The 18,512-nt window shown below is 41.1% G+C and overlaps 1 protein-coding gene across 1 annotated transcript in view; it reads left to right on the forward strand.

Moving 5' to 3' along the window:
- SPATA5 (spermatogenesis associated 5) overlaps positions 1–18,512 on the forward strand; it is a 188,936-nt gene that overhangs the window by 26,312 nt on the left and 144,112 nt on the right. The window contains 3 exon segments of the mRNA XM_054172512.1: positions 3,936–4,145; positions 15,156–15,209; positions 15,760–15,839. Coding sequence (XP_054028487.1) covers positions 3,936–4,145; positions 15,156–15,209; positions 15,760–15,839 — 344 coding nt within the window.

Below are 18,512 nucleotides of genomic sequence, written 5' to 3' on the forward strand. Positions count from 1 at the left end.
CCAAAACACAAGCTTTTGGTTTTGTTTTTGCTAGTTAGTCTTTGTGCTATCCTTCTGTATTGATTAATCTCCAGATACTTCCAGTCCATAAGGCCTTTTTTCCCCTGCTGTTCTTGCTCCAGAAGTCATTCAGCTAATTGTATGGGGAAATTTGTTAGAAAACCAGGGATTACATTCCTCAATGCTTTGAAGTTTGACCACAACACTGTCATCTAAAGATCCTTGCTGAAAATAATTTCAGATGTTAAGTGAATGATCAGCTATGAAATTTCTTTTTTCCTACAAAGAGAAGACAGAAGTCTGAGCTACATTAATAATATCCAGGTTTTTTGCTGGTTAGTGCAAATGTATTGCTCACTTTCCATCCACACCAGGGTGGCTGCCACTTTTGGGCTATGCAGTTAGTGTCAAATAAACCCATTGAAGAACATGCTAAATTGAACTGAGACTTCTGTGGCTTTTAACTTCTTTTTGTTTCAGATTTTGTTTTCCCACTATTTCATTACTTTGCAGGAGCCATGTGTCAATTGAATGAGAAGAGTTTAAAAAAGCAACTCCTAAATAAAGCCCCAAGTAAATGAATTTTGTTGAAGGGCTCCTTTCATTATAGCCATGCCACCTTGATGTTTTTGAAGCTGGTATCACCTCTGACACTGAATGAAAATAGTTGTTTTATTATGAAATGCAAGTTGTTTCATCAAGACACAGCTGCTTCTCTGAAATCTGCAGAACTTTGGGTAGGCTGTAAAGAAAAGTTTTCAAATCAGGCCTTGCTTTTTAGATCCTAGAATTGAGTATTGGTTGCTTGACTGTTTAGAAGGCTGCTAGGCTAACTTGCTCACTTGCTTTGTGTTGTGTTTAAAACCAGGACAAACCTCTTGTTATGCATATACTTGGGGTAGCAACTAAAGAATAAGGAAATATATTAGAAGTGACTTGTGTGGCTTCAAGCAAGTCACTTCTTGGTGTCTGAAGATATCTGATAACCTTCATAGAATGCTTTGCAGCCTGCTTCTGAAGAGTGCTGTATGACAAGCTAGTTATTAGCGGGGGTTGGCACTGACTCAGGGCTCTCAATTTTTTTAAACTTAAAACCCAAAATATTGTGTTCAAAGCATTCAGAATTTGTGGTGGGGAAAACAGCCAGCATGAGGTGAGTTTGGGGCAGTAGACAGAAAGCCAGGTGGTGCTGATGGAGACAAAGATGCCACCATGTGCCTGTTTTCTGTGGTTTTTTTTGGTATTCCTCATTCTTCCTTTTGTCCTTCTGCTTGTGCCCAGATTGCTCTGTGTGTGTTAGCTGTGACCAAGGCAAATGTAAAATACTTGCTGGCTGCTGCCACGTAGCATCTTGTTTTCCATTTTAACAGAACCTTTCTTGAACTTAGCTATGTGTTACCACCTCTTTAGAAGGATGCTTTTGCTGCAGCAGGGATTTGGGAGAGAGAGGATGCACATTATAAATCAGGAAATTAATACTTTGGTTCATTGGAGACTTGCACTGTAGTTGTTGTTCCTTCCTGTCCTATGGGCCTTTCTGAGATTTTTGTGGACTGCTATGGTTCATGCTTGTCTGTTTCATTCCCTTTACTGTAATTTAACACTTAGGGTTTTGTCTTTGCAGCCAAAAGGTTCTGTGTGAGACAGCCTTTCCTTGTCTGCTTTATTCCTTTATTGCTGCTGCTTAACAGTCTCTGGGGAGTTGCTGCTCTGCATCCTATTCTCAGCTCTGTTGACCTGGGGAGTGCTAAAGATTAGGACAGTAATGAAATCTTGGTGTCTTAGAGATTGTGGAGCACTGTCTCTGTATGTGTAAATTCAGCCCCAAGGCTAGTCTTCAAAATCATTTCCACAGAGAGAGAGGATCACACTTCAGTGCCTGTGTTACAAGACCTTTCTTCTCGGTTGGTGTGCAAGTACAAGAGGTGTAGCTGGCTGTCCACAAATTGGAGTTTGTGTTAATTGCAGCCAGGAAGTTACTGAGGATTTGTGTGCAAAGCCAATCCACCTAGGTCTTCCAAGCTGATCTGAATGTAGAAAAACTCTTACTTTGGAGTGTTTTTCTGTTGTTGTGGGATTGTGGGATTTTTACCCCAACTTATCTCTACCCTATTGAAACGGGTGGGGGGAGGAAAGTTTTGTTTAGGACTTGACTGGAGTGTGAAGATAGTGTTTTATTAGCTGTTTTTCTTTTAATATCATTGCTGCTTGAATTCCACATATTATATTCTAGAAATTCTAAGTGAGTGATTTTTTTTTTTGACTGGTTAAGTATTTTAAACTCCTAAGTCTCCGTTTAGTGTCCTTGTTTTTATGTCCTGACCCAGCTGTTTCCTTTATTTCATCTTCCTGGTTTTAAATGTAAAATGAAAAAAAATTTGAATTATGCCTCAGAAGACTTGTCCCTTTGCTTTAAGAGCCTTCTCAGTTGGTTGTGGTGATCAGCTCTGTGTATTTTGTACTTTCCTAGGCTTATTAAGTAATTATTTAAGAACCAGAAGAGGGTTGGTTACTAAGAAAAAGAATGAAGGTTGTTTGGTGAGTTTTGGTTTTGGTTTTTTCCCCCCCTAGGGTTCCTGTCACATATTCCTGGTGTGAGGGAGAGAATGTTCTGCAGGCAGCAGATTGACAGCTCCTCACCTTCCAGTTAGCCTTTAAACTCAGAATATATCTGAGGGGTTGGCCCTTGCATCTTGATCTTTGCTGTTTGCTCTCTTCTGTCTTTGCAATTTGCTTCTGTGCCAGAGTCTGATGATCGAGAAGTTTTATTTGGTTGGCAGTTTGCTTGGACTTAATAGTGCTTCCACTAAATACTCTTTTTCTTCCACTGTGTTCATAGAATGAATTGCCTCTGTCAGGGTCTTTTTACTTTTAGTTTCCACTCTGTGCACTGACATCAGGATTATAGCAACTGGGTCAAACCAGGAGTGACACCAGTCTTTAAAGAGTCAAGATACATTGCCTGTTGGTAGTACTCTGGTTGCCTTTCAGGTGTAGCTGACTTCCCAGAGCTAAAGGGTGATTTATGTCTAGTAAATTTTTGGAAGGGTGTTTTAAGGCAGAGGATCATTTGATTTAGGTGCATCTTGACATGTTTAATATTTGAAGTGGACAGGAATGGATGTGACAGGACAAAGAACAGGCCAGGGAATGTGGGAAAAAGTCTCAGGCTTGTTGACAGAGAAGTAGGGAGAGGTGTAGCAGGTTTTAGATCCATGTGCTGTTTTGGGTAGGATGTATTTGTTCTGTCCCAGTGTACAACTGATGAGCCTGTCTTGTGATATCAGCAGAGCTTCAGTTGGGTTTCAGTGTTGCTTTGGTCTGTGTGATTTTTCTTCCCTGTGGGTACTTCTTTGTTGGGAGAATTGTTTGTTCTCAAGCTTGTAGTAAAATCTCCAGTGCCGGAGTTCTATAACAGAGTGATGGTGCTGGAAAATGGAGAAACCCCCCCCAAAGCTCTGACACTCAGACCTATTCAGCTTAGCAGGATAGCACAGCTAGTATCAAGGCCTTACTCTGCAGCTGTGAGTAAAACCAGCTTGAGCTCATACAGTCCTTTCCTTCAGGAAAGACATATAAGTAATTTACAAATTCATCAGCAGCATCACATTAAGAAACAAGAAAACTGAGTTGTAACTTTGCTGGTCATCCCATAAAGTGTTTCTGCTTGTTGTTTTGTTGTTCTGTGTTTTGTTATTAATGTTTGAAGTAGATGCAAAGTATTTTACCCACATCTTCCAACATAAAGCAAGTCTAATCTCCTTGTACTTTGTTAATAATTGATCCATGTTTTAAAAAAGCTTTTTGAAGTGAGTTGTTAGAATCAGCTTCATTAAATTACCAGTATAAATTCTACAAAGCATTCTTTGGTTTAGTTTTCATATTTTGTAGTTCTATTCCGTTGTGTGAATTCAGCAAAATGGTCTCCTTTGCAGGTATCTTGGTCAGACATAGGAGGACTAGAAGATGTCAAGCTGAAATTGAAGCAGGCAGTTGAATGGCCTCTCAAACATCCCGACTCCTTCATCCGAATGGGGATCCAGCCTCCAAAAGGTGTGCTGCTTTACGGACCTCCTGGGTGCTCAAAAACAATGATCGCCAAAGCTTTGGCTCATGAAAGTGGTCTCAACTTCTTGGCAGTGAAGGTAGGTCATGTAGCCTTATACTTTCTTAACTCCTGTGTAATAATTGATAGTTTACCGACTTCCAGTGCTAGAATACAGTGGCTGTTAGTGTTTCTGACGGTGTTACATGTTACAGCAAACACCTTGTAAATATCAAGTAAGGTTTGTGTTTTCTTATGAAAAAGACTAGTGCTTTCTTGAAGGCTTAAAAAAATGTTATGATATATTGGGTAAGCTGTGTAGTGACACCTTAGTTATTGACATGATTTGAAATATTTCGTTAAAAAGAAGCAATTTTCAAGCAGTATAAATGATAGCAGATAGTTCTTCTCACTGGCATAAATACTTGCATGGAAATACCATCTCATCTCTTACATTCCTTTTCACTCCTCAGGAAAGTCACTTTCTTTTTTTACTGATCATGTTTCATTACAAGCTTTTCTTGCCCTGTTTGCCTTTTTTTTCATGGGAACTATTAGAAAGTTTGCAAAATCAGGTATATCTCTGTACTCTTGAATAAGTGGGATATTCTCTCAGTGTTAAGAAACTCTTTAAGTGTAGAGAAATGTTGGATTCCATCGCCTGTGAATCAGCATAATTGATTACTGTGGGTTGTATGGAAAATGCATGAGTGGAAGCTATTTAGTGACAACACTGAGCCTCAACATAGGGAGAAAAAAAAGGATAGAGTGATTCCACATGGAGTAGTTGTGCAGCTGTGCCGGAATGGGAATGAAGTGCAAAAAAACCCATTTAAGTATTTTAAAAGTATCTCCTCTCAGCAGTGAGATCACGTACTCTTGTCAGTTGACCATCTCTTCACTCACAAAGCCTCCTGTGTTGTTGGTTTCTACACTGCTTCCTCCTTGGCCTCTCCTTTCAGACACACTGTAGCTCTGCATCCTGTCCTCTCTGGGAGCAGAGGCTGTGGCACCGACCCTGCAGCCAGCAGCCCTGCACTGCCTGTGCTTCCAGGTATTGCAGGCAGGCCTCTGGGTTACGGTCACATCAACAAGAGCAGCCTTGGAAACGTCAGCCCTTAAGAAACACTACCTTTACTGCCTCTTCTTTAAAAACAGTCATCCTTTGTACTCCAGAGTTGCTGGTAAATAAAGTAACCTTTCCCTCCTTCACTGCTTCACTATTTTGTCTTGCCCAAAGCACTGACTGGTGCTTGAGAGGGTGGGGAAAAATGGTAATGGTCTGAAAAAAACTCAGTTAAAAATGCCCATGATTGCTGTCCTATATTCACCATTCATAGCTACATCAGACATTTTTAGTGTTGCATTTCATTATCCAAAACAAAAAAATGGCTGATGCTGAACAGGCTGTATCCAAAGGTGCACTAATATGAAATACTGTTCTACAGTAAGACAGCATTTCTTCATGGTAGAGTTGTGATGGGGTAAACCCCCTGCCATTGACAAGCCATAGCCAAAGTGGCTGGCTTGGGGAAGAAGCCTTTTATTCCTTGTTGGTTTAGTTCACTTGGCCTGGAATCAGTTGAATATTCAATGTACAGATGTTTCAAGCAGCACATCTCTGGAGCATGGCCAGCTTCGGATATGTTGATTCCAGCGAGGGAACGTAGCCCACTTTCTCTAACTTCACATTTGCTTCCTGGACAGAAAAAGCAACATCCATCATGTACTAAATGTGTTAAACATCATTTGTCTGTAGCACTTCTTAAAGCACAACAGGCATGAATTAATTTCCACTGCATGTGTTCATGCAGTCTGTCCAAAGGAGATGAATATGTGGACTTTTTGGGGTTTGAGGTGGTTTTCTTTTGAGTGAGAGGATTTTTCTTTTCTTGCTTTTAGTCCTGCTTAATTTTCCTGTTCTCTACGTTGTCTCAAATATCTGTCCCTGGAACTGATATCAGGCTTTTTGAAAGGGAAGTGTGTTTCTTGATACTTTACTTTTCAGACTTGCATTTTCCTTCCCGTCTCTCCTGCCCCAAATAAGTAATTTTGATGAAAAGTGTCTGCTGTGCAGTCTGTGGGATATGTGTACTCTTTCAGGATAGCTTGGGTGCCTCAGGTTTTTGGGTCCTTCTTGAGCTATGCCTTCTGTCTGCAGTCAATTGCCATGCTATGGGAGCCTGCTGGATTCTCCCTCCCCATGTCTGAAACCTGAGAGGCAATCAAGCACTTACTTGGTCCAGCGATTTTTGGAAGGTGGACCGATTATGTCTGTGTGCTGCATTTAAGATACATGGGCACAGCAAGCCCAACTCTCGAAATGCTAAATGTTCTCTACTTGTCTAAGCTGGTGGTCCTGCTTGGGTGCAACAGGTATCACTCCTGCCCCAGCCTGGCTCTGGGAAGGCTTTGCACTGTTTTCCAGATGTGCCTATGCAATGTCTGTGCAGTTCAGACAGCTGGCTCTGTTTAAATGAGATATTTCAGCTGCATTCTATTTAAGCGGTTGAAATGGGACATTTCTATGTGACTTGGCCATGGCTGGTGGTCAGCGTGCTGTACGAGGCATGGGCAAAACAACACAGCCTCCAGCCTATGTCTGGCTGGCCTCTAATAAGGTTTGGGAGATGGGCAAATCTAGGTGTAATTTCTGGGCAGTGGAGCTAAAGAAAATAACATGATAACAGATGTTTGACGTTGCTTCCTGTTCTCTCCTGAAGTCTATTGTGAGGTTTGAATGGTTGGTGTCACAATGAATGTGGCCCTTTTGTAAACATGCTCTTTGATATTTGGCCAAAACTTTTTATAGCTGTATTTTCACCAAGATTGGTGACCTTTTGCATTTCCAGATAAAAGCAGTTGGTTGGTTTGTTTTACAAAGCAATCCTGCATATGATTCCTAAGGGGAATAGTTTATTTTTATGCCTTCACTTGACTTTCTTTGTCTCTAATACAATATATCTGCTAAATTTACTGGGGAGGCAGCTGTCAACTGATTTCCAGGGGATGGTTCTTCCTGCCGCCTCCCACAACCCCTTTTTCTAAAAACTCTTGCAGCATTGAGGTTTTTTAGGGTTTTAGTGGTCATCTTGATCATTCCCCCCGGCCAAACCTCTGTTACAAAAAGACAGCTGAATTGTTCTCGATGTCTTGGAGTTTTGTGGTTGTGGATACAAGGAAGTGTAAGACTCTGTGAAGGAATCAGTTGGAGTAATTTTTCATTCTTCAGGATTGAACATCAGCCTTGACTTATCAGTATTTTCTTACCTAGTTCAATTCATATTGCAGTCAGCCTTCTATGCACCTTTGTTTCACACTCCTTTTGTGCTTGCTCCAAGGATGGTAGTTTTCCTCTGGAGTGTATTTTATGCATTTCTTTTGCTAAAGAGAAAAAAATAAATGTATGCAGATACTGGACCTATCAATATTAATAGGGATATAGTTTTCAGCTTCTGCCAGGCTGCTGACACCTCTCTGTTATATACAGTTGGCTCAGTGACATTTTTGCTGTAGATGTCATCTAGCTTTCTGAAACTGAACATTCAGAAAATGAGACCCTTTGTCACTGTGATATTTCTGGGGGCTTTTTTCTCCTCTTATGACTGTTCGTGGTGGGTATCTGTCTGGACTGTTTTGACAGTTCCTGCACTTGGGGTCAGCTTTCAGTGGCAGGTTTTTTGAGATATATGTTGAATAGATCACTAAGGTTTTGTGGTGATATTACTAGAGTGATTTTTTTTGCATGGCACAGATAATTATGGCTGCATTTGGCTTGCATCTTAGCTTATTTAGATTTATTATCACTGCCCTCTTGGATTATTATTTTTCTAATTTTTAGTTTTATTATTTATTGATTATTATTTTAATGTTATTTCTAGTAAATCCTTTATCATTGTGTTGTGCTGAGAATCCAGTGAATATTACTTTTATTGATGGATATTCTGTTGCTTTTCTGGGAAGCAACTTGCTCTGTGGATTTTTAATTCTTTCTCTTTCATTGTGGCATGTAGGTAATTAATGTTAGTACCAAATAAGAAAACCTCTGTGGTTTTTTTATTCTTAACTTATTTCAGAATGAGTACAGGAGAGTTTGCTCTAATATTGTCAGGCTGGGAAGTGCCATCATGATCTCTACTCAGATCTGCTCCATCACCAAGTTCCAGGGCTTTCTTTAGCTGACAGCCCTGCTGCATACAGAGGGGCTGTATGTTGCTAATGATAGCCTGCATTCCATTACCTGTATTACTTACTCAGCCTGCTAAAACCAGAAGGAGACTTTCTGTTAATTTCAGAAGGCTTTTGCTCAGGATTATGTCAACAGGATACATTGAGTTGTGTTTTCTTTCCAACAAGCAGATTACCTGAGTTTACACAATAAACAGCAAAAATACTGTGTAATTTCTATATGGTTGTAATGGTTTTAGAAGCATCATTTTCCCTCTTGCTGCTTAGTGCTTTTTAATATTTGTTTGTTTAAAAGCAAGACTAAGGCACAAACTCGCTTAGGGACAGAAGTCATCTTAAATTTTCAGAAAATTTAGACCTCCAAAAGTTGAACCTCTTGGAATTCACCAAAGTGAGGCAGACTAGTTGCTGCAAACATGACAGAGCAGTACTTAACCCAAACTCATCCTTGATGGTAAAGCTTAAGGATGTTAGCAGTAAGCAAACCAAGGGTACAGATTGTGTACCATACTGCTCTGTGATACTACTTGCATTGGAGCTCCAACTATGATGTGTGGGGAGACAAAAAAGGCTCAACAATATTCCTGACATTTTATTTGCTGCTGCTTAAGAGCTTGAGCTGAAAGACTTTCATTTTTATTTTACTTTTTCTTTTCAATTAGCAGTAATTACAAACATATACAGCATTCTGAGAGCTCTGATTTCACCTTGGCTTGATTTAACTTCCTGTATCACCCTGGTGATGCTTTAGTACCACTCTCTGAGCCTGACATGTGCTTAAGCTTAGTTTGTCATCTGGGTCAGTGATGTCAAAATATTTTCCAGTTGAAGTTTCCTCTGCTTTTCCCTTCAGCTCTTGGCTGTGGCAGCTCAAACAGATTAATGAGGCTTGGAAAGGCTGAGTGCTTTGCTTTGAGAACTGTCACTGAATTTGGGGGAATGGTTTAACCTTTTGAGGGGGATTTTAGCAGGCAGAAGCATGAAATAAGAGATCTGGGTGCCTGTAGATAGTTAAGCAAAGCATTTAAGATGACAAATGAAGAAGCATTATGGTTTTTATGAGAAACTCTGGCAAATATGTGATAAAATTCCCAAAATGATCCATAGTGACACATTTAACTTGTTAGTTAATTAGCAGATAGTGAAGTGAGCTGCATTTGAAAAAATTGCTGGAGATTTTTCACAAGGGATAACAATTTGAGATATTTTAATGAGTTCCTTTAATCCTGAAGCCATCTGCATACTTTACTCAACTAAAAGTAGAATAAGGCATTCGTCCATTCTTACTATAAGCTTCCTAAAAGTGAGCAGGCAGGCAGAAAACGATTTAAAGATAATCCCCTGTCTCTGTTTCCTTGTCTGTTCTTGGTTACTTTGCAAGATTAGTTTTTATTAGCACCTGATTTCTCTCTGCATCTTCATGTTACCAAGAGTTTGTCAGGAATCAGGTGAAAGTAGTGAATGGGGTGTTGCTGGAGGGGTGTCTTGTCAGCAGCTAAACATTTTATGTCATCTTCCTGTATGATTTTTGATCCCACATAGATGCTGCCCTGATGGTGCGAAGCCTGGTGCTAGACAGAGTAGTGGATGGCAGCTCTTTAGCCTGTAGTTAAAAGTGGTAATGAATAGGAACAGGTACTGAAGATCTGTGATGAACAGGAATGACTTGCTGTGGGATTTCTCCATGGATGGAGCAGGTGAGCAGGATGGGTTACTTTTAGATCTGCTTCAACTCAGTCACCTCTGACTTCATATTGCTGTGCCTGGTGCAGCACTTGGTAAGCATGAAAAATCCTGGTAAACTGGAGTGGCAGCTATGCCTGAGTGCTGAAGTGCCCTCTCTGAAGGCACTAGTGCATGCAGTGGATTTAATTCAATGTTTCCACTCGCTTCACTCTACACTGCACAATACAAGTAAATACTGCGTCTGTATTGTGGAAAGAAGCCTCCAAAGGTTGTCATTGAAGTTTGGTAGTCTTGGCAAATGTGATTCTGAGGCTAGCCAATAAAGAGAACTGAGTGTTGTACAGTTTGATTATGCTTCTTTTAGCAGCTTCACTGCAAGGACTGAGAATGATTATTTTTTGCTAGGCTTCTCCCTTAGACTTTGGAACTCAGAAGCACCTGTTGAAATTGGAATTCTTAAAGCATCAGACAGATACCAACAAGCTTTGAAGGTTATCTGGAATGCAGGGCAGAGGGAGAGTAAGCGATTAAAAAGGTGCACAGCACCCTACCTGGAGTTCACTTGTACTGCAAAGCTGGGAGCTGTGCAGATGAGATGCTTAAGCAGCACTGAGGAGGAAGCAGTAGCTTTGTTCTTAACAAGCACATATAATGCGTTTTCTGAGCAAATATTTTTCTATGTAGCATAACCAATTACCAACCAAAGCAGACATGTACAACCCTTGCACTGAAACCAGCCCTGCTGCTCAAGTCGAGGAAGTCTTGCTGTTGATCTTGTTAACTCTCTTTCCTGCAGCCAGCCTGACTCATGTCTTGCTTTGGCCTGACTGTGGTAGGGATGGGACAGCATTTTGCCGTTGAAATTGCAGTAGCAAAAGATTAGGTGACTAATTTCTGTGACTCTTCCAAATCAGTTAATGTTGTTGTCATGGTAGGGCCAAATGGCCCCAGCACAAACCCAGACAAGACACTAAGGTGTCTAGACATGGTCCCACTCTCCCCCTTCCTTCCTGCAGAAAGCCGGGGTAACGTGGGAAAAGGAATGAAGGGGACAGGACCATGCATGTCTGGTAAACAACCCTGTATCTATGGTAAGGGTATGTGTTCTCGCCACAGCCTGGCAGAACCCCTTCCCATTGGGTAACTGTGCTGATTTCATGCCCTATTGGTCCAATCAATCTCAGGCAAGATTTATATACAGGCTTGATTTCTAGTTGCCTGTGTCTTGCTTTTGCCTTGCTCAAGCCTTGCTTAGCCTTGTGTGTTTGAACCTGCTTGGACCTTGTCTGGCTTGAAACTGCCTAGAGTTGCATAGCATCGAGTTGCCCGGTCCAGCACCTGGGATAAAGCCACGAGCATACACACTGTAAGCTATGAGAGAAGCCACAAGCTTAGGAGTCAGAGCCAAGCCTGCTTCCCCTTGCGACCAGGATTTTGCCGTGCCTTAATTCACCAAGGACAAATCAAGCGCCTGTCATGATAGTGTCGTTAACATCCCACTGTCTGCTGAAGCCAGACCAGCCATTGACAACCACGTGGCATTCCTGCTGGCAACCTCCCGTGCCTGGCGCATGAGAGCGCCCCAAAGCCTCTAATGCACAGCAGCAGCACTCCCTACCTGGGTACAACCAGCTGTGAGTAATTAATTCACTGCCTCTTTGGCATAACAGCTCTCATTGAGTCTCCCCCTCCCACTGTGGTCGAGCGCCATTTTGCTCCTGGGGTATTCTCTTTCTGTTGCATCCCTCCCGGTTTGCATAAAACAGTTAAATTGTTATAGTTGCCCAAATCCTGTACATTGCCAGTGTAAATATATTCTAACCATACAGCAAACCTTTTGATATGTTTTGGCAATTTTCATATTAATGAAGGTTATTAATATTTGGATTAATATTGCCATATCCTTAGTAAATAAAGGAAATATATATTCCTTTCAACAGTTGTTGTAGTACTTTGGCTGGTTGTGAAGTCACTGTGCTCCTGGCCAGAAGGAACAGGTCTTGTTTCTTTGTGTCCGTTCATACAGAAGGTTTCTTGCAGAACAGAGCTATGCATTATGGAACTGGACCATTTGTTACTAGCACCTCTTGGTTAGTAGATCAGCAACTGTAAACAGCTTTTGAAGGAACGGCAGTGGGACCAGTGCTTTGAGCAACCTGATCTGATGGAAAGTGTCCCTGCCCACGAAGGGGGGTTGGAATGAGGTGATCTTTAAGATCCTTTCCAACACAAAGCATTCTGTGAATCACTGTGCTTACCTCCTGGCCACAAATGATGCTTCAGCAAATGTCAGCCTATGTAATTTTATTTTAAAAGTATTGAAAACCAAAAAAAAAAATCTCTTGGTATTTCTTGAGTGTCTTCCAACTTCAAAGCAAGCTTCCTAAAAAGAGAAGATGAGCTTTGTGAAAATTTGGAATGTCTCAGCTGTCTGTGGGTGACTTTGTGGTGGCCTGTAGACTGCTTGTCACACAGATCTATCTTTGGGAAGAACTGCCATCCATCTCAGCTGGAGGACAGCCCATTTGCAGACAAGGTGAGGCAGAAGTTCAGCTCAGGTAGGACCAGAACTAAGCCAGTTCAGCTTCTACATCTAGCTTCTTTGAACTTTGTTATTTTTTGGGTCGTGGTTTTAAGTGTTTGCATGGGGTGAAATGTACACCAGTTCTTCCTCTTCGGTGCTGTCTCTTATTTTGGAGTCTTCTCCTTTGTTGACACATATAATGAGAGTTCTGAGGTGCTTACAATAAAAACTTTGGTTCTCCAGTGCAGGTTTGGTGTCACTCCTGAGTGATGAACTGAGAGACCTTCAAACCAATTTTCATGGAAATTCTCCATGATGAGGCACAGGTCATTCATACACAGTGGTCTTTCACCTGGAGTTGCTGCTTAATGAAGAGAAAAACAGAGGGAAAACTTCATGACAAAGCTTACAGCAAAACCATATGTTCAAAATAATTCTGTTTGGAAACATTTTAAACAGTATTTATTGCTTTGATGTTGCCTTGATCATATTTTAATGCTTAATTAAAAATAAAACTCCAAGCATCTGAAGTTATATTGTACCTTAAAGCTCAAAGAGAGTAGTTTTGGTTTTAAGTATATTTCTTTGCTCAGACAAAAGAAAATGTCAGGTTATTTGATGTTGTGTCATACTAGAGGAGTACTCTTGGCACTGTTGTCTTTGATGTTGGTTTCCATGAGAATACTGATGTGAATGAAGATTACTTATGAGAATGAGGCCACGAAAGAGAAGGTCCACAGGCTTGCAGAAGTAGTTAGTAAAAACAAAAGAACAAAATCTATAGTCGTGGGTACAATCCGCAGAGGTTCATCAGTGTATCGGCTCAATTTAACAGCAAGCTAGACAGAAAGAGCCGTCTGTGCTCTTGTTCCTTAAGGATTTGTTAGGCCTGTGCTATCAGATTCCTCATCTGTGCTGAACATGATGAATGGCAAAGGCCTGGAGCAGCTGGGTGCTGTCACTTGGAGCTGTAGGCCTGTTCTGCACAGACTGCTGCGTGTTCTTCATGTTCAGTGTCGGCAGTGAACAGCAGGAAAAAGCTTTCTTTTTCTCTCTTGTGCTGTTTCTTCCTTCTCTCTTTCTTTCCTGTACTCTTCAATTATGTGTTCAAATAATTCTGATTCTGCAGAAGTATCTAACAGATTCTGAAGTTGTTGAAAACCTGTAGGTGACACTTCAGCTACTGCAGTGGTTGCTCTGAGGGTAGATGTTGAGGAAAGGAAGCGATGCTAATTGTATCATTTACATTTCTTGTGGGCAATGCATGCAGTACTCTCCTTCCAGTCATCACTTGATGGCTTTTACCTATGTGGTACACTAAGTCTGGCTACTGCAGTATCTCATTTGGTCCTTTGGATCATAAACAGCTCTTTAATGCTGTTTTTTTGGTACATATAGGCAGGTAATTTCCAGTGGTGCCTGTGTCAAGATGAAGTCAGCTCAGTGAACTGTTATTGCATGAGTGAAAATGAGTGTGGAGAGGGGAGACAGCAAAAAAACTTTGTGCTGCATTTTTAGAGTAACAAATCTGTTTTCTACCAACCTGGGTACAAAGTCCAGATGGTCCCATTCAAAGAGGGGTTGTAACAGAAGCTCTGTCACTGCCAGTGTATAAATGTGTGTCTGCCACACATTCTCAGCTCTAACACACCTGCTATTTCAAGCTGCCTCACTGCTCTGAGCCCAGTTTCACCTGAAGGCACTTGCAGCTGTGGAGTGTAGGAAGATTGTTCAGTTTTCTGACTGGGAAGAAGGATGTCAGTTCTTCTGGTGAGATTATGAGGACACCTGTTCCTTGGAAAATGGATGGCTCTTTTCATCCAGGGCAGAGGATAATTGTCTTTAGTTGTGGCTGCAGGTCAATGTTGATGCAAACCAGGCTGTAGTCAATGAGTCATTACCAATCCCATGAGAATCTTAGTCCCATTAGGAAGCATTATTTAAGGGTATAGCTGAACAGAAAATACTCTGAGAATTCTCTATTGTTTTACTTTTTATAATTGTAAGTACTTGTTCAAGCCTTGAATGCTGACCCTGCAGACTCTGGTCTGTTCCTAGTGGACAGGGCTGTGAGACTAAACAGTCACTGCAGCAGCTGGCACTAATAAGTGTACTTGGCAGCCTCTGCAGAGAGGAGAAGGAATGTGAACGAGCTGAGACACTGAACAGCTCTTGCGCTGGGGATAGAGCACCTTGTGGATGGGTTTCAGGTGTGCTGCTGTGGCAGCTGCTTCTCTCTGGACCTGCAAACTGTCAGGTTCAAAGAAGTGCTGTTAAATGTCAGTTTAAGTCACTGCTTTGGTGCTTGGCTGGGCAGGATGCGTGTTGAGAGTGCAAGTAAAGGCTTTTCTGTAATTCCTCTCTGGCTGATTGGCAGCCCCCTTGTTCTTGGTAAGCCAATAACTTCTAAGAACCCCAAGCTGGTTTTTTGTTTGTTTGTTAGTTCAGTTTCTTATGAAAGTACTGGGAAAGTGTTGTGATGGGAGAACTGCCTGCATGCATAGTTAAATGTATGCACACGGCTATAACAAATGGAGGAAAACTTGATACAGTTAGAAGGTAAGTCTGAAAATGCAGAAATAAGACTTTCAAGTGACAAATGACCACAATTCCTTGTAACAGAGCATCAGTAACATGGCACTGGCAGTTTCTCAGACACTTTGTATGCAAACACGTTGTGCTTTTTAAACTTTTAAAAAACTTATTTTACAGGGCCCTGAGCTGATGAATAAATATGTTGGTGAGTCAGAACGAGCAGTGCGAGAGGTGAGAAGGGGCAAGCTGTATATAATGTTACATGTTAAGCTTTCTTGGCATTTAAATTCTTCTCTGCTTGTAAAGGTTACCCTTAAACTTTCCGGAAAAACCTCCTCAATCATAGAATCATTCAGGTTGGAAAAGATCCTTGAGATCATCAAATCCAACCATTAGCCCTACTCTGCTAAGTTCACCACTAAACCCTATCTCTAAGCACCACATCTAAGCAATCTTTAAACACATCTTCCTCCTGGTTTAACTTTTTAAAATGGCAAAGGAAAAAGAGCCAACAGAATAAGATCAGAAGGAATGTGTTACAGTGTTTAAATTCCTCCTGCATCAGCCTAGTGATGCATGTCAAATTTAGCATCCAGTAGTAGCTTTCACTATAATCCTGTATAATGAATGAAAAGTCTGTTTTGTTTTGTTCTTAAAAAAAGAAGAAGAGGACTTAGGTCTGTTCTGTGGTGCTGTGGCTGTTGAGGTGTGCAGGGTGTGACAGCATTCTGTAAAAATTTTCCATCGCTTCCAACGGAGTGTTTCGTGATTGTTTTTCTAGATCTTCAGGAAAGCCAGAGCGGTGTCTCCTTCAATTCTTTTCTTTGATGAAATAGATGCTTTGGCAGTTGAAAGGGGAAAGTAAGTACTGCTGTTACAAAAATCACAGATGTTATTTTCTGATAAATTACACCTATGTTGTGCAATCACACCTTTATTACCTTTCTAGAATTATTGTATTAAATGTAATCATTCCACATGCAGAAGGATAGCATTTGTGACTTCTCCTCAAGTGTATTTAACTTGGCATAAACAGGTATGCTGGTAGAGTACCTCCTTTCTCATCTCATTAGCAGGAATGATTCCAGTGGTTCTCATGCCCTTTGGCTCTTTTCTGTGGTTTTAGCTGGCATTTATTTCCAGTAACTAACTCCTTTCTTTTCCCAGGGTTATTGCAGTGGCCTAATATAGTGTCTTCTTCAAGTAAACAATATAATCATGCGCTATATGACATGAATTTCCGAGGAGACTTCTTATATGCCTGAATTTGCTCTTGCATTTTAACATTTCTCCAGACTGGGAAAAACTTCATGAAAAAAATTGGGAAAACTTACATCCTTTCATGTGTGGCATTAAAAAGGGATTATGGTGCAAGCAGCTAATGATGTCTTTTTTTAATATCCTGCTTTGTGATGATTCTGAGAGGTCTTTAGCTGTTGTCCAAAGGTGGATTATAGCAGGTTTGAGTTGTTACTACAGCATTTCAAATTTGACAGGCTCTTGAAGTGGTCTTTATAGGGAATAACCTTTTTATTAAAAAAATGCTGCCTTTTGTGAGCAAATGCTCTTTGTCTGTTTTGTTTTGTGTGAACAGTTATGAAATATGTGCCTGTAGAAAGTATTTGTCCAGTTCAAAGGTGAGTCACAGCTTCATCACTCTTCTGGAAAAGAAGCTGCCTTGCCACCAATAAAGATTCCTTTGGATTGCCAAAGGACTATTTGTGTCTACAGCAAAGGATAAAAGGTGTGATTCTGGCATTTCAGCAACACAAATAAATTGTTTATGTAATAGGAGGTGGTATCACATGCAGCAGGGAGCTGCCTGTGAAAGAAATGAACACATTTTCTGTTGAAAATGCTAGTTCTGATAGATGTCACCAGCATCATTCTCATATGCAAGGACCGCAACTGTGTAACCTTCTTAGAAGTGCCAGCCACCCTGTGAAATACCTGCCTGCTTATCACAATAGAGAAGTTGCAAAAGTGTGTGCTGAAATCAAGCCAAGGTGGGGAGTGGGGATGTACTTCCCCCGTGTTGCAGTGCTGCGTATTTAGCTTTCAGAAGCACCACTTCATCAAGATAAAACCTTGTGGTAAAATAAGCCATACTACATTTTAATCATCCTGTTCATGCAGGGCCCTAGAGGTGTTGAGTTGTTTGTTTGCTTTATTCTTTTAAGGAGTAAACAACTGGTTTTTACCTTATCTGAAACTGTCTGTCGGGGGTAGTAGGCCTGGCACAGCTTGCTGAAGAATGTGGTATGACCTGCTGCAGTTGTGTTGTGCTTTAGACATCTGGTTTTGGGGCTTTAAAAAGAACAGGGTGGGACACAAAAATATTTCATTGTCAATGTGAACCAGATGGGAGGTAAAATATGTAGCAGAGTTCTCATAAAATTCATCTGAAATTAAATGGTGTAGGAAACCAGACAAGGCACTTACTAGAAATGGCCTTTTTTTTTCCACAGGCTGACTTTGCACAGTAGGAATTTGCAAATGCATTAGAGATGCTAACGATTTGTGGTCTCTGGAGATCCATTTCCTGTGCTGTTAGTAACCGTGCTGAAATTTTCGAGGAAACACCTGTTGATATTGTCTTCCTATTCCCTCTGTTGGTTGAATTAGTTTTCACTGCTTTGGCAGTGAAGAACACTTTGTGACAGAGCTTTCTAAAAGTTTCTCCTCTCAGTTTAAGTCCTTGTTAGGTTGCTGTGAGCTCTGTGCAGTGTGCTGCATCCCAAACCTCCCAGGAAGGTAACTTCCCCCGATCCTAACAGGACGTGTCCAGAGGTACAGAGAAACCTAAATTGTTAAGTTGTGGGAGTAGTTTCAAGCTTAGTTCAGATCTGAAATACAAAAGTGAAATAGCATGAATTGCTTAATGCTTTTGCTCTTCAAAGCACTTTGCTAAGCATTCATTAACCCATTGTTACTTGTTTAGATTTGAGTAAAGCTTGTGGATTTAAAACACAAACATTTTTGCTCCCAGCCTCCTGTAGAGATCACTGAGTAATCCCTTCTCATCAACATACAAACTCATAGACTTTGTAATTAGTTCTAATACAGCTAGATGAAGAGAGCTTGAGAATTTTCTTCTTTGCACCATTCAGTGTAAGGTCTCCTTTGCATCATGTAGCGGAGTTTGTCACCGCACAAGCCATGACTCCATGGCAAACACTGGCTGTGTTCAGATACGCCACAGGGTATTACAGTAATACATCAAACCCTCTACCTAACCTGTCTTGTGCAGCAGTTTTGTTTTACAGAATAGTCTTGTGCATGGCTTCAAAGAGGAAAAGGCTAGATTTAGACATTAGGAAGACATTCTTCATCATGAGGGTAGTGAGGCACTGGAACAGGTTGCCCAGGGAAGCTGTGGAGGCTCCAACCCTGAAAGCATTCAAAGCCAGGTCAGATGGGGCCATGAATAGGCTGATCTGGTGGGAGATACCTCTGCCTGTGCTAGGAGGGTTGGACCTAGATGATCTTTAAGGTCCCTTCCAACCCAAACCATTCTATGATTCTACATGTATT

Source organism: Dryobates pubescens, chromosome 24 (genome assembly GCF_014839835.1).
Source record: "Dryobates pubescens isolate bDryPub1 chromosome 24, bDryPub1.pri, whole genome shotgun sequence".
NCBI lineage: Eukaryota > Metazoa > Chordata > Aves > Piciformes > Picidae > Dryobates > Dryobates pubescens.